This window comes from Sarcophilus harrisii, chromosome 3, assembly GCF_902635505.1.
Source record: "Sarcophilus harrisii chromosome 3, mSarHar1.11, whole genome shotgun sequence".
Taxonomy (NCBI): domain Eukaryota; kingdom Metazoa; phylum Chordata; class Mammalia; order Dasyuromorphia; family Dasyuridae; genus Sarcophilus; species Sarcophilus harrisii.
In genome coordinates, this window is record NC_045428.1 from 18430379 (window position 1) to 18446792 (window position 16414).

At 42.5% G+C, this 16414-nt stretch overlaps 1 protein-coding gene across 1 annotated transcript; it reads left to right on the forward strand.

Annotated features, from left to right (window-relative positions):
• Positions 1 to 2329: 2329 nt before the first annotated feature.
• C3H3orf80 (chromosome 3 C3orf80 homolog) lies at positions 2330 to 5651 on the forward strand. Its single transcript, XM_031957592.1, has one exon. It carries the CDS (start codon positions 3921 to 3923, stop codon positions 4638 to 4640), a length of 720 nt encoding a protein of 239 aa, XP_031813452.1. The 5' UTR covers positions 2330 to 3920; the 3' UTR covers positions 4641 to 5651.
• The last annotated feature ends 10763 nt before the right edge of the window (positions 5652 to 16414 follow it).

The following is a 16414-nucleotide window of genomic DNA, read 5'->3' on the forward strand; positions in this document are numbered from 1 at the left end:
TGAACTGAAAAAAAGAAAGTGGGACTCAAAGAATTGAGCTGCCAGTCCCAACTTCACACAGCCAGAATGGGACAGAGCCAACTCTAGATCCTACTCAGCCTGATTCTAAGACCAGATCCTATACACTTTCCCAATGCCTCTCTTATTTTATTCCAAAGGAAATCTTGGCTTCTCACTCCCAACTAAAAATTGAATCTTTTAAGTATTTTTCATCAATCTAAAAAGAAAAAAAAAAAAAGAATATGTCCATGTTCCCCATTTCTGGAATGCTCTGCCTCTCCCTGTTTCCCAGCTTGCCTCTTTTTCTTCTAAAACTCAGCTCAAAACTCAGCTCTTGTTGATGGCCTTCCCTGGTCCTCTCCCCTCCTTACTCCCAATGCTTTCCCAATACTCCCAAGATTACCTTCTGTCTCCTCTGAATTTATCCTTCCTGTCCATATAGCCATATTTATTTACATCTTGTTTCTCCTTTTAGAATATAAGCTCCAGGAAGGAGGGACTGTTTTTGCCTTTCTTTGTATCCCCATGGCTTTGTACAGGACTTGGCATACAGTAAGTGCTTAATAAATGCTTGTTGATTGATCGATTATTACTTGTCTCCATGATTATAAAATTTCTTCTTCCAATTCTAATTAATGCATCTTATAAGCAAAATCCAAAATAAATGAATTTTAAAGTTCTCAATAGAAAAAATATTTTTATATTTCAATTTGTGTTAATAAGAATCTTAACCTTCTGGGATGTTAGAATTGAAAGGGATTTGAGAGATTATTTTATCTAATCCCTTCATTTTACAGATAAGAAAAATGAACCCTCCAAAGATGATGTGACTTGCTCCCATTCACATGAGTGAAAAGTAGCACAATCTAAAGCCAGGCCTCTTTCCACAAAGTTATACATAGTAGGATTAATGACTTGCCCAAAATCTCATGGCTAGTAAGTGTCAAGTGTCTGAGATGCGATTTGAACTCGGATTCTCCTGACTGCAGGACCAGTGCGCTATCCATTTTGCCATCTATCTTCCCTTAACTTAAAAAGGTCAAGGTCTCACACTGAAACCAGTGTCATCTCCAGTCATGTTGATCTCTATCTTGCCACTGGACCCAGATGGTTCCAGAGGAGAAAGTGAGGCTGGTGACCTTGCACAGCCCTCCCTCATTTAAATCTATTTTACTTGCAAGTCATGGCACCATCTCCCTATTGGCACAGAAATCTTCAAGAAGGAAGGACAACCAACAACAACCTCATAATAGATTTTTGGCTAATCCCTTTTTTCCACCCCTTCAGAAGCAAAGAAGCTAGGTGGCAGAGTGGCTAGAATGTCAGACATGGCACTAGAGTCAAAAAGACTCATCTTCCTTCAAATCTGGCCTCAGACTCTAACTAGTATGAGTACAAGTCACTTTACACTGTTTGCCTCAATTTATTCATCAAATGAGCCGGAGAAGATAAAGGCCAACCACTTCAGTGTCTTTGCCAAGAGAACCCCAAATGGGATTGTGAATAGTTGGATATCATTGAATAACCATGACAAAAATGGATGGATCCATTGCACCATGATTTATTTATTCATAGAATATGTTTAACTATAACATTATAGTTCTCAACTTTGAGGGACTAGAAATTTGAAAGATCATAATACTTCTTATAATTTTTTTCTCACATCCAAAGTCAGTTGGGTGACACTGTAGTTAAACCACTAGGCTTGGAATCGGGATGACTCATCTTCATGAGTTCAAATCTGGCCTCAAATACTTCCTTTTCATGTGATTCTGGGGACTAACCCTGTTTGCCTCAGTTTCCTAATTTTTAAAATGATCTGGAGAAGGAAATAGCAAACCATGCCAGTGTCTTTGCCAAGAGAACCTCAAATAGGGTCGGTGGAGAGTCAGATATGACTGAGCAACAAAAACTCTTCAGGAAATCTTTCCCAATCCTTAAGTTCTCAATTTTCACTTTCTCCTTAAAATCATATATATATATATATATATATATATATATATATATATATATAACTCTACCAGGAGATGTAAGCTTCCAGAGGGCAAGACTGCATTCAGTACCTGGTGCCTGAACTGCTTGCTTGAATTGGATCCCATCATCAAGTTGCCATATCTGATTAATTATGAAAGGTCTTGTGGTTATTGGCAACTGAGATCAGTCTAAGTGAGAACGTTACCATCATTTTCTCTGTAGGCTGTTGTATGTCATAAATGGAAAGGACAGAGGACTTTTTTTTCCTCAATGGTATTTTATTTTTCCGATTACATGTAGATCGTTTTCAATATTCATTTTTGTAAAATTTGAGTACATATATATATGTACTCACTCATATACATATATATGTGTGTATGTATGCATGTATACACATTCACTTTAAACATATTGGACAGAAGACTTTTCAAGGAAAATCTTTGGAATAATAACCTTGAAATGGACCCCTTGGTCTTATACCCAAGTTGTATGGCTCTCCAGCAGCTGTCCATAGTTCCGCCCTCTGACACTCCTTTAGAGGTTGGATTTTGGAACATGACTGAAAAATGACTAAACAAGAAGAAGGAGAAACAAGCAACAGGAGGAGGAGGAGGAGGAGGAGGAGGAGGAGGAGGAGGAAGACTGAAAAACGAGTCCCAGATTTACCTTTCTGATCCTCTGATTGGGATTCTTCAACTTTCTGGCCAGTCTGCTTTAGCAAGATCTCTTTTTCTCTTACAGCTCTTTCTTCTTGTGCACTTGCAGACAAAGATTGAGGCAAAACGTGAGTGGTGCACGTCTAGAGGGGCCGGACGCTTCTTTACACAAATGAACAGAGACCTCTGACCCGTGCCCCCTCTCCCCGGCGCCCCAGGCCCGACCTTAAAGGAAACGACCCTAGCCACCCAACAAGTCCCTTCCTCCCAGCTCCTGCAGGACCAAGAGCTGCATTAAGCCCATTAACATCCACTAAATGGTTAGCATCAATTTTTAATCAGAAAGAAAACCAGAAGTATGGTAAGCGAATCCCAGTAGCAAGTAAATTTAAATAATGGTCACGGAGAAATCCAATCACTTAAACGCAGAAACCTGCCCAAACCCAAGCCCCGGGGCTGCTTGACAAGAGGCGAGGGGGACAGATATATTAATAAAGATGAAAGGGCCGCGGGCCGAGCGCCGAGACCTTAACCCTTCCCGCTCCGGGAGGGGTCGGGAGAGGAAGGAGAGGGGGCGAAGGAGCACAATGGCACCGGTCACGATGCCCCCGGCTTTCCCACTCTCCTCGTTCCCCGGGCGGCGCGGCGCAGGCGGCCTCCGCTGTCTCGGGCGGCACCGGACGCCGCCGGGCCCGCGGGGTTAAGGTCACCCGATTTTTCTACGCGGCGATCAGGGCTTGGGGAGGAGAGAGCGCCAGAGCCCCGCATCCCGGCGGCCGCCGCCGCCACCTCTTTCTCCTCCTCCTCTTTCTCCTCCTCCTCCTCCTCTTCTTTCTCCTCCTCCTCCTCCTTCTCCTCCTCCTCCTTTTCCAGCCAGCCCCAGGAGATGTGAGCCGGGCTCTGGCAGGTAGCGCTGCCCAGAGAGAACCAGCGAGAGAGCGAGGGTGAGGGAGACACGGGAGACTCGGGCGAGAGAGGGAGACGCGGGGACAGGGAAGGAGACGGTGGAAGCGAGCGACGGGGAGCCAGGCAGCCGAGCCGGGCTCCTCCCGGCGGGGCGTGTGGGTGGGGGACCGGGGGACAGACCGACCGCCGGGCGCGCACGCGGGGACGGACAGCCAGACGGAGCCGGCCGGGATCGGCCAGACAAAGGACACACGGCCGGCCGGCCAGCCAGACGGCGGGAGGGCCGGACTGACGGCCGGCCCGTTTCCCCCCGGGCGGGTGGGGCTGGAGGCGGCGGAAGGGGTGGGGTGGGGCAGGGGGCGGGAGCGGGGGGGCTGGCGGGCGATGTGGTCGCCCTGGGCGGCGGCGGGATTTGGGGGGCCCGGCGCCTCCTCGCTGCTGCCGCTGCTGCTGCCGCTGCTGCTGCCGCCCTCGCAGGGCTGGAGTTGCGGGGGGCTGACCTGCGGGGACAAGGAGCGCTGCTGCGACTTTGGCAATGTCACGTACACGGAGGTCAAGTGCTGCAAGCTGCCCTTTCACACGTTCCTGGACAACGTGGGCTGGTTCGTGAGGAAGCTCTCGGGGCTCCTCATCCTGCTGGTGCTCTTCGCCATCGGCTACTTCCTGCAGAGGATCATCTGCCCGAGCCCCCGCAGGTACAACCGGCGCCAGCCGGGCCAGCCACAGCAGCAGCAGCAGCAGCAGCAGCAGCCCCCCCAGCCGCCGGCGGCCGCTCCCGGGGGCCGGCGGCCGCAGTCGGACGACGCCCCGGCGCTGCTGCACGAGACGGCCGCCACGTCTCAGGACTCGCTGCTGGACAGCAGCAGCGGCAGCGGCCGCTGGGGCGCCTCGTCCGAGCACGAGCTGCACGCCGTGTCCTCCCCCCTCTTCCTGCAGCTGCCCAGCTACGAGGAGGTCAAATACCTGCCCACGTACGAGGAGTCCATTCTGCTGCAGGAGCAGCCGCCGCCCAGCCCCAAGGACTTCGTCCTGCCGGTGGCCGTGCTCGACCAGCCCCGAGGCGGGGACCCGAGCCGCGCCCCGGGGAGACACCCGCTCATCTGAGCGCGCGGACTCCGGCCCTTCGAAGCGTCCCGCCCGCCCCCCGAGTCGAGCCCGGCGCGTCCCCACGCGCGCACGCCCAGGGCCGGAGACTCCCTCCCTCGGCCGGGGCTCTGGAAAGCAAGACGCCGGGGCGTGGGGCGTCCGGAGACCCCAGAGCTTCACCGCGGCCCCCCTGACCTCGGACCTAGAAAGGGGCCAAGCTACCGGGGCGAGGGGCACCCCAGTTGCCCACCACAGTAACTGCTACTAGGGGCGGGGAAGGCAAGACGTCGGGGCGGCCGGAGACCCGGGCAGTGCCCCCATCCCAGCCGCGGCTGCTCCCGGGAGCAACGTGACTGCGGGGCTATCAAAAATCCCGCCGCCTCTGCTTTCTCTACCAGCCCCAGCTTTCCACCTTCGTTTTCCTGTTCCACCTTACAGAGCCACGCGTGACGTGCAAGGACTGACAGAGCGGGAGCACCCCTTCCCCTTCCCGGGGACTGAAGTTCCCCCGGATTTCATGCTGTCCGGTGGTTAGCTCTTCCACGCTCTTGGTGGGGCCCAGGACCTCGGAGAGCGGCTCTCAGAATGACCCACTTCCTTTAAGCCTTTACTATTAATTGTATTTATCGTAAGTGCCTGGTTACTAGAGCATCACAGTGTCAATTTAAAAGACCTGCATCTCCTCACAGCCTCGCGGAGCTTCCCCACAGGGATGAAGAAGACAGGGATGGTCAAATAGTCTCCCCACCCCCAAGGTTTAAATCTGGGTTTAGGATGGCGGGTGATGAGTGACTGGTCTCCTCTGTGAGTAAATCCTTCTCTGCCAGGATGCGAGAATTTTTCTAAAAATGGTGTCTTTAGTAAATCATGTCAAATTAGCTGATGTTGCTAACCAGGAGAGGGAGGGGTGGAAGGAGGGGAGAGATGAAAGAGGAAAAAAAAGTCTGGAGACAGAAAGAAAGGTAAAGGAAGAGGGGGGAAAGGGGATGGAGGAAAGGAGACAGAGACAGTCAGAGAGACAGAGAGAGACAGAGAGAGACACAGAGACAGAAAAAGAGACAGGGAGACAGAGAAGAGGGAGAGTGGGAGAGAGAAGGGAGGAGAGAAGAAAGAAGAGAAAGTGGAAAGAAAGAAAAGAGCAGCAGAAAAGAGAAAGAGAAGAGAAGGCAGGAGAGGAGAGAAAGGGGTTTGTTAATGAACAAATGCCAAGTTTGGGATAAGAAAATATCTCCCATAAATGAAACACAAAAATTATCTCTAAGAGTGTCATAGAACATTAAGTAAATACAGCAGATTGTTGCTGTTCATGCATTGAAGTCTATATCATTTTTTGGTAATTTACTTCATCAATCCAGAGGAAAGACCAGTTACTGTCTATTTCCAAGACTGTATTCAAAATAAGACACAGTTGGCCTTTTAATTTTTCAATACCTGAAAAAAGTGAATTACCTTCATTTGCCCTTTATAATTTATATTTTTCTAATTTAATTAATGCAAGAGAAGGGTATTTCTGATACTTAAATGACTAGCTAATGCTTATCTCCTCCCTCAAGCCACTGACTGCCAGGAACTTGCCTTCCCAGGCTGTCGTGATTATTTCAGGAATACACTGGGTGTTGGTTCATTAGGAGGAAAAGAAAAAAAAAAACTTTAGGACAAAAAAATATGAACAAGAGATAAGCATGAGACACAAATGTTGAGGACAATACCTTATTTTCACTATTTGAGAGGAATATATTTTATTTTTAGTACTGTGGTATAAGATATAACTTTTATAGTAACTATATATTCTGTAGTCAGTCCACTGTTAGTCTCCACTAAGCCTCCACTGCACCCATCATCCCCTAGGGTAGCATATAAAGATAATAGTTGCATTTATGTTCTGCATCCTCCTATCATTTCTCATTTGGAATACATTCCCCAAAGTCCATCGTAACACTTCTTGCTGTGACACAGGATCTCTTAAAACACACACACACTAATTGCTTTGTGGTGTAACCTTTGTAAGTAACAAAATAAACCATCTTAGAAGCATCAACTCTATCATTCTGTGGAATGTCTTACAAATAAGTAGTCATATGAAATGTCGTCATTATAGGCTGGATGCACTGTGTATGCTGTACATATACATATCTATATATACAGTATACATTTGAATAATGTATGCTTATATGTTCAAATTATGATACTGAGCCTCATGAATGGACAAACGCTTTGGGGGAGGGGGGAATGGTAAGCACTATGCCAAGAAAGTAATTATCAAGTCTAACATGTATATTTAGAAATGTTGTTCTTTGTATTTAAAAATCCTGTTAGAGGTATTTGTAAATGTCACAAATGTATTTGCAAAGAATGGTCTGATTACTTTGAAACTCCTACATGTTTATGCATTTGTCATCATTTGAAAAACCTTTGGAAGTGTGCTAAATATAGTAAAGCATTAAAGTCTCTCTCTACACATATTTTTACACGTGTGAATGTATTCCATAGTCAAATATTAACATCTGAAAACACCTTTGCAGCTTAAAAGCAGCTTTCAACAGCAAACGTCTAGATTATCTATAATTGTTTATGTTGGGCAAAATAATGCAGGATTTTAAAAGTCACATGAGCATTAATGGTACTTGGTTGGCTCAAGGTTTCTGATTTTGGCAATATTCTTCCATCAGTACTTAAGTTTCACCTCTACTTTTACCCAAAAAATCAATGAATCAATGAATAAATATTGATAAGAAGGCTACTAGGTGAAAGGTATGTGCTGGAGACTAAAAAGAAAAAGAAGGGGAAAAAAAAAACCAGTTCATGCTTCCAGGAAGCTTACGGTTTTGCCAGGGAAATGCATATTGCAAATAATAATAATGCAAGGTTTGTTTGAGTAGAAAGCCACAGGCTTCTGGGGGATCTGGAAAGGCTTCATGTAAAAGATAGAACTTGGTGGCACTTAAAATCTGAGTCTTGAAAGGAACTATGGATGCTAAGAGCCAGAGATCAGGACAGACTATGTTTCAAGTGTGAGGCACAGCTAGCATTAGGATATAGAGCAGAAGATGGGTAAGTAAAACCAATTCAGCTTACTATAGCTAGTGTTCAGGAGAATGATGTGTAACAAGACAAGAAAAGTAAGCTGGGAACATGTTGGGAGAGACTTTAAATGTCAGGGGGGATTCTATAGTTAAAGGGGAACTCCTGGAGTGTATAGAGTTGGAGTCAGACATGATGGATGTATTGGATTTGAGGCAGGGAGCTCAAATAGAAGGTTGTTTCATTAGTCCAGGAGAGTGATGATGAGGGCTTGCAATAGCATAAAAGATGTCTTAGAAATAAAAAGCTTAAGACCTAGGATTGGACTAGATACCTGGGATGAGTGGAATTGAGGAGCCAGGAATGGCACTTGATGACTGGATGAATTTTTTCCCAGTTGAAAAAGGAAAGTTTGGAAATAGGATTGATTTAGGGGATCAGTGGGGAAGCGGAGTTCAGTTTTGGACTCGTTGAATTTGAGATGTTTATAGATATCTAGTTTGAAACGTCCAGTAAGCAGTTGGTAATGAACTATAGGAGAAATAGCTATAAGATGTGAGAGTCATCTGAACAGAAGTAGAGATAAAAAAATGAAACTTAAGAAAGTAACTAAGGTCACTGAGAGAAAGAACAGACCCTGTGCCATACTAACAATTAGGGGGGCATGATATTAATAATGATCCAGGAAAGGAGACAACATTTCATTTTTAGAATTTCAAGTCATAATATTCTTCAAAATGCTATGACATTTGGGGGCAAATAGGCACTAGACTTTAGAAACATCCCCAAATCTTAAGCATAATAATAAAATACTGTGTGTATGAAGAGAACCGAAAAGTTGTTATTGAATAACTCAAATTATGGTAAAATCCTGAGGAAAACCTTGGCACAATGTCTAGCATCAGGCAACTGATCATTCCGTTGTTAGACCCGGTCAGACTAGATATGTAGTATCGTTTTCAGTTCTGGGCACCACATTTTAGGAAAGACATTGGGGAGATAAGGGGGAAGAGATTCCAGGGGAAAGTGACCAGCAGGATACAGGCCCATAGAGTCATACAGTAGGAGTACTGGTCAAAGGAACTAGACATTTATAAGCTGGAGGAGAGACAGGTACCAAATATTACAAATGTTTGCAGACCTGTCAGGTGGGAGAAAGTCAAATTTTTCTACCTGACTCCAAAGCCTTGGGAATTGCTGAGGGGGATTCTCAGAGAAGCAAAATTGACTGTCTTATAAGGAAATTTTTCCTGATCATTAGAACCTATCCCAAAGTAGAACGAGCTGTCTGAGGAAGTAGTGAGTTTACTTTCACTAGAGGCATTCAAACACAATTGGTTGACTTTCAGGGACTCATTTGTTATGTGAACGCACTGTGCTAGAGGGAAAGATATAAAGATGAAACAGAAAACAGTGTCTGTCCTTCAGAAACCTGCACCATGTGGGGAGGATTTCACATTTGATAAAGAAATATGTTATGATTGTAAAGGAAAAGGATATTAATCATCAAAGGGTCAAAAAAGGTGTGTTGTAAAGGAGATTCTTATTCAGGTATGACAGCAAAGTGCTATTACTATCTCTATTTTACAGAGGAGGAAATGGAGGCAAATAGCAGTTAAGCTACTTGTTCAGGATCATACATCTACAAAATGTCTAAGGCTGCAGTTGAAGCTCAATGCTCCTGTCTGAAGGTATAGGACCCTATGCTCTGGGCTGCTCCATAGCTTTGATGTTTGTGGGCTCTGATGGCCTCTCAGGGCTCTCTCCAAATTAAGATGCTGTGATAAAGCACTTTGGTTACTCTGCAGATTCTCAGGTATTATGATGTGGGTCAGGTCAGTAGTGAAGGAGAGAGAATCTTGGGTTTGGAGCAAAGAAATTGGCCTGATTCTATTTCTCTTAACCTATATGATTTTAGACCAGATCCTCAGCTTCCTCAGGTATAAAAAGGTACAAGCAGGGCAAAGAGGAAGGATCCCTAGTTATGCTAAGCCCCATGATCTCCAGATCGAAGTCATGCCAATAGCTAGTAGGTGGCACAGGGCATAGAACACTAAGCCTGGAGTCAGGAAAAACCACATTAAAATCCAACATCAGATATTTACTAGCAGTATGATCCTGAGCAAGTCCATTGTGATTGCCTCAGTTTCCTCAACTATAAAATAAGAACTTCTATCTCACAGGACTTCTGTGAGGATCAAATCAGATAATATTTGTCAACCGCTTAGCATAGTGCCGGGCACAGAGAAGATTTTAATAAATGATTATTCCCTCCTCCTCCCATCACAAACATAATATCGTTTATATTCCTTGACACTGGATGTATAATAACATTCTATTGCCTTTTGAGAACACGAATTTAGTTTTGCCAGATGGCTACCTTCTGCCGAGCTCTCTGATTAATGAAAATGTTTTAATTTGGTTTTAATTTTAATTTTTTCTTGAATTTTATTGATTAAATGTCACACTCATTCAAGTGTAGCATTGGAAGTACTGTGGAAAAAAATTTTAATTCAAATAAAGCAAAGTTTGTACTTTTGTTTCAGGAGAAACACTCCTCCTAGGGTTCACTCTACCAACTTGCCCTGACAAGAAGAAGGGAGGAGGGGTCATTACTTCTTTCAGGGGCCTAAAGGTAACACTTTGGGTGATTGTTTTCCTAACATGTGATGAGAGAACAGGCTCGTTCAAGAAGCATCAATTTAAAGCCCTGGAAAACTTGGAAGGGATCCCCACATTAAGGGATGTCCTTACTGTGCAGTTGGAAGGTTCCAGTGTTCACTTTGTCCAGGAGGCCTAAGACAGATTCTATGGCAGCCACGTTTCTCAGGGCAGGGTTTGGGGGGAGGGATGAAGGTGAATAAGAGGAGGGTTTGCAAAGATATACAATTAGATAGCTCCTTGAGGGCAGGGGCTGTCTTTCACATCTTTTTGTACGCCCAGTGCTTGGCACAGTGACTGGCACAAAGAAGGTGCTTAATAATTGTTTATTGATTGATTGACAATAATCAAACCTACATCTGGATTACAAATTCCCTGACAGTAGCAATTTGGCCTTGATTTTCAAGAAATAAAGTATGAAAATGGGGACTCAATAGCACAGCAGAAGAAGAACTGAAATCTAGAGTCGGTGGGTATGGATTCAAATCCTGACCCTTTTCTTTGCTACTATTGTGACACTGGGCAAGTTATTTCTCCTCCATTGGTCTTAGTTTATCTTTACATATGAGGGAGTTGAATGAAATGATCTTTAAGGCCCATTCCAGCCCTGAATCCACGATCTTATGACACTCACTTCAAGTCCTGGATACTTCAGAGACTAGTTTCAAGTAAGTAAACAGTGTTCCTGGCTCTGCCTTCTCTATCTGGCTTCCTTCAGAAAATGCTGAGCAGCTAAGGGCTACCATATTGCACAGAGCTCAGTGACTGGAGTCAGGAAGATTCATCTTCCTGGGATCAAATGTAGCCTCAGATTCATACAAGCAATTTTTTTGGCCCTGAGTAAGTCATTTAATCCTGTTTGCCTCAATTTCCCCATCTGTAAAATGATCTGGAGAAGAAATGGAAAAGCAATCCAATGTCTTTGCCAAGAAAACCCAAAATGGGTTCACAAAGAGTAGGACACGATGGAACAACAACAAAGAAAATGCTATTGATTTTTAGAAATATACTATTCTCCAAATGTGATCACTTGCAGCCTTTTCTTGTAACTGGAGGAAAATGTCTTTTTAATGCAGCAATAAAAAGGCATATTAATCATCACCATGTTGCAATGAAGCTTCAGCCATGAATAGGATAGAGGTCATTCTGCCAAAAGAATGAACCAAGATCCCTCCAAAAAAGTGAATAAAGGACTCCCCAAAAAGCAATAAAGAGTACAGACCCTCTTGCTCCAAGGTTCTACTGTCATTGGTCCATGTGTCCCCATCTCATTACAACTCCTTCCTCTCTTGATAATTGTAAAATTATAAATGGGGAGCTGAAAGGAACCTCAGAAACTAGCTAATCCAATGCTCTTATTTTATAGATGAAGGAAATAAGGCTCAGGGAGAAATGACTTATTTAAGGTCACAATTCTTCTTAGAGCTTGCATGGAGCTTACAAATCACCCAGACTTAGAGTCGTGAAAGCAAATCAGCACATCTGGTACAATCGTGAGAATACATGAGTAGGAAGCATTTCTGGCACCCATAATCTCATCATTAGCCTTCTCAGAATCCCTCAGAGATGTGTCTCCATTCTCTTGCCATTTCTGAGAGGAAAGGGAAAACCAGACTGTCAGTAAGTCTCCCACAAGTCTCTCAGCCTTTCACCAGAGTGGAAAGGGAGATTTCCCGGTCACACAGGATAATCTCCTTGCTAACATTCAAGATTCATGTCCCCTTTCGCTCTTTTTGCCCTTTATATGTTGTCTGCACTCCTGGAATATAATCTTCATGAGAGCAACACAATGCAATAGCTTAATAAACATTATCCATTCTTCTATGGAGATCATCCTCTAACCTGGATTTCACAAACTGATTTCCAAGAGCTAAACACCTCAAACCACTTAATTTTCCAGCTCTACACCATCTGGTCTCCATCCGCTCTGGCCATGTGCCTCCACTGCTTGAGCCAGGGTCCAGCTCACGTCTACACTAAATTGTAGCTTTCGTTAGCCAACTAGGCTCTGCAGAATTTGCAACTGCATTGCAAAGACTCAGGAGACTCTAAAGCAAAGGTCTTCACATTGCATTTTAAAGAGCAGCAGGTTAGTGTCTCATTCCTGTCTTGTTCTGTCCATTCACTTGCCATCTTTCTAGTTTGGACCCTCATCATCTGGGTTATTGAAGCAGCCTTCTAACTGGCCTCTCTGCCTCAGCCCTATCCCCACTAATCTATCCTCCACACCACTGCCAAAGCGATACTCCCGAAGCAAAGGTCTGATCATGTCACTCCCTGACTGGTCCAGTTGCTTCCTTTTGCCTCTAGAATCTAAAACAGACTCCTCTGATGGGCTTTTAAAGCTCTTCCCAGTCTGGCTCCAACCTACCTCCAAGCTAGTACACATTACCCCCCTTCATGTATTCAAACAATCCATTCAAATCTTTTTTTGAAGGAGTACTTCATGATTTTCTATCTGTCTCTCATCTTTGTGCTTTTATCCAAATTGTTTGTCCCCCATACTCATAATCCATTTTCTCACCTCCACTTCTTAGAATCTCCAAGTTTCTTCAAAGCTTAAGTCAAGTGGGGTTTCCTATGTGTTTTCAGCTGTGTTTCAGACATGTCTGACTCTTTGTGAGCCCATTTGGAGTTTTCTTTCTTTCTTTTCTTCCAATATGGACTATACATACACAATCTTGTTAAACATATTTCCATATTTGTCATATAAAAAAAAGCCAGAACGTTTCTACAATACAGTAATATATAGTTTCCTCGGAGAGAATGTAAGATCCTTGAGAACAGGGTTTTTTAGGTTATATTTTTTACCCTCTGTTCTTAACATAGTGTCTGACATATGGCAGATACTTAATAAATACTGATTTGATTAATAAAATTATGTATAGTTTCTCTCAAGAGGAGATAACTTGATGGATCAGGGGGAGGGGAAACACTGTAACTGATCTGAAAACTGATCTTTTATTAATCTTGTTACTCTTTCCAGATTGACACAATGTTCTTTGATGAATTTTTAAAGATACCACAATATCCCAGTAAATTCAGTTTGGTTCTCTAATCAAATGGAACAAGGATATAAAAGTTGCATTTTCTTTTTTAATATTTAGTTCTGTTGATGTTCTGGTGCCCTCTGGTAGCTCCATGTACTTGTACCTATTGATCGATCTCATCGACATAAGACACTGTGCAAATATGAAATACTAAAGTAAGCTCTGAGTTTCTCATATTTACATTAATAGCATTCTTCACTTGAGTAGACTGAGTAGAGGGTCTGTGAGCTGGGTTGGAAAAAAATCACAGCTTTCAATATAATAGATTTCCTTACCATAATCTTATCTATTTTATTTTATGCCATTTAAAAACATTTAAAATCAAACCTCTGAGAAAGGATCCATATGCTTCATTAAAGTGACAGAGGGATTCATGAAATAAACAAAAAAATTAAGATAAGAAGCCTTTCTTTAGAGTGTAAAGATCGATTTGGAGTCAGGAAGAACCTGAGTTCAAATCTTCCCTCAGACATAAGCCATGTAACTCTCTCAATATTAGTTTCTTCATTTATAAAAACGGATATAATAATGGCATCTACCTGACAGGGTTGTTGTGAGGATAGAATGGGTTAATATATAGAGAGTGCTTGGCAAACCTTAAAATGTTATTCTTATTGCTAAAAGACCCCAGCCAAGCCCCAAAGAGGCTTCCATTTCTATGTGATGAAGAATAGAAGTTCGGTATCAGTTTAGAGATGAACCAGATTCTTCTTTTCCATCCTCCTTTACCCTCCCTGCTCAATGAAATACAGTGTTTAAAAAAAAAAATCTAAAGATAATTTGAGAGCAAAAGAAGTAGATAATACTTTATCTCCCCACCAGTCGTTGATCTGGTATCCCTGGGTGGTGAGCACATGTATGCATATACATACATATATTACACACATATCTATACATGTTTTATGCTTTTTCGTTGTTGTTAAGTCACTTTTTAGTCATGTTTGACTCTACATGACCCATTTGGAAGTTTCTTGGCAAAGATACTAGAGCAGTTTGTCATTTCCTTCTCCACCTCATTTCACAGATGAGGAACTGAGGCAAACAAAAGTGTCTTAGCTAAAATCATATAGCTCTTAAGTATCTTTGGACAAATTTGATGCATCTTTTGACTCCATCAGTCCATCACTTTATCCACTAAATCACCTATATAATATACACACACACAAACATAAATATATGTCTTATATATATAAATATATGTATCTAAGTCAATGAAATATCTTGCGAAAGTAATAATTTTGAGAAACATTCAATTTCAAAACCTTGAAAAAGCCTCACTGGTTTGGGGTTTTACCTTAGTTCTCATAGGTCAGAAGCATCATATGAAATAAACAGAAAAATAAGGAGGAAGAAAAAGAGGTGAACCAAAGGTTGTACAATCTGTTACCTGAACCATAAAGAACCAACTGACTTTTATTTCATGTGGCTAATGACAGGAAAGAAAAAACAATAGTTTAGTTAAAAGGAAAGGTAAGATGAAATTTCCTTTCATGATCTTGCTTACACAAGTAATAAAACTGAAATAAGGCCAATACAATGATCATAAATCAGTATATTTATTGCATAATTTTTCTTACACTGCCATAATCTATCTAAAAGTTTCATATAATAATAATATATAATTTCATATGATAATAAACTAAATTCAGCACTTATTAGGTTTCTACTGAGTACACGCAACTGTGGTAGGTGTTGGGGTGAGAGTAGAAGGCTTGTACAATGTTTATATAAGACGGAATTCTGGGTAAATAGTGCTTATAATCAATTGGGCACACATACAAATAACTGTAACATGAATATACCAGAGAGATTTAAGTAAAATGTTTGTGTGCTTCAAGAGATAGAGAAATGTCTTTAGCAAATGAAGGATTAGGGAAAACTTAATAAATATAATGTGACTATTAACTGGACTTTAAAAAATTTGGCCAGGAATTCATAAGGTTATGAGATATAGATGGGGGGGGTGGTATTTTAAGTAAAGGCTATAGCAGAATGGCTACATTCTTCATTTAATTATGAATTCTTATGCCTGGAGCAAATTCATTTAAAGAGAATGGGGTCTGGAGAAGAAATCTACCCATCAGATGCTGTAAGATTGGGAGAAAAAGCTCCTATTGAGAGTCCCACCCCAAACCCAAAGCATAGCTGTTGACTCTGGAAGTATATGACGGGGAATGGGAGAGGGAAAGGAAAACAGTAGGCAAAAATGAAGTAGGGAAGGGAGAAAGACAGGTCCAGTTAGAGAAATAGAACACTACATTGTGAGGAGCTAGTATGGAGAACCATGGACAGTTGGAAGATTTTCAAAGATAAGTAGAGTACTTCTCTAATAGATGTTGGTAACCTGGAGCAAAACCCTAGTTGCCTTGCCCTGGTTTCAGTTCTGGGACATGGTTTGAGCAAAGAGCTGAGAAAGCAACAGTGATAGGCAAAACACTGTAAATAGGCCAGTTTGCCTGGAGCAGAGCATATCTAGAAGGAGTTGATATGAGAGATTGTCACAAAGGTAGTGTATAAACAAAGGTTGGAAAGCATTGAATGCCAGGTAAAGAGTTTTGAAATTAATTTCTTTGACAGTGGGGAGCCATTTAAAGAATGTGAGCAGTTTTTGCTTTCCTTCACAGGCTAATTGTACACTATTTCAAAGTCCAATTCTTTTGTGCAGCAAAATAACTGTTTGGACATGTATACATATATTGTATTTAATTTATACTTTAACATATTTAACATGTATTGGTCAACCTGCCATTGGGGGGAGGAAATGGGGGGAAGGAGGGGAAAAATTGGAACAAAAGGTTTGGCAATTGTCAATGCTGTGAAATTACCCATGCATAGAACTTGTAAATTAAAAGCTATAAAAATAAATAAAAATAAAAAAATAAAGGATGTGAACAGGAAGAGCGACACATCCAGAACCATCAATAGGAAATATAAGTGTGGCTGCTAAGTGAGGAATGGACTGGAGGAGGAAAGGATTGGTATTGGTAGACTATTGCAATTACATAGGTCAATGAGTCCTGTATTGGCTCAATTCCCTACCTGTTTATTAAGCACCTGTGT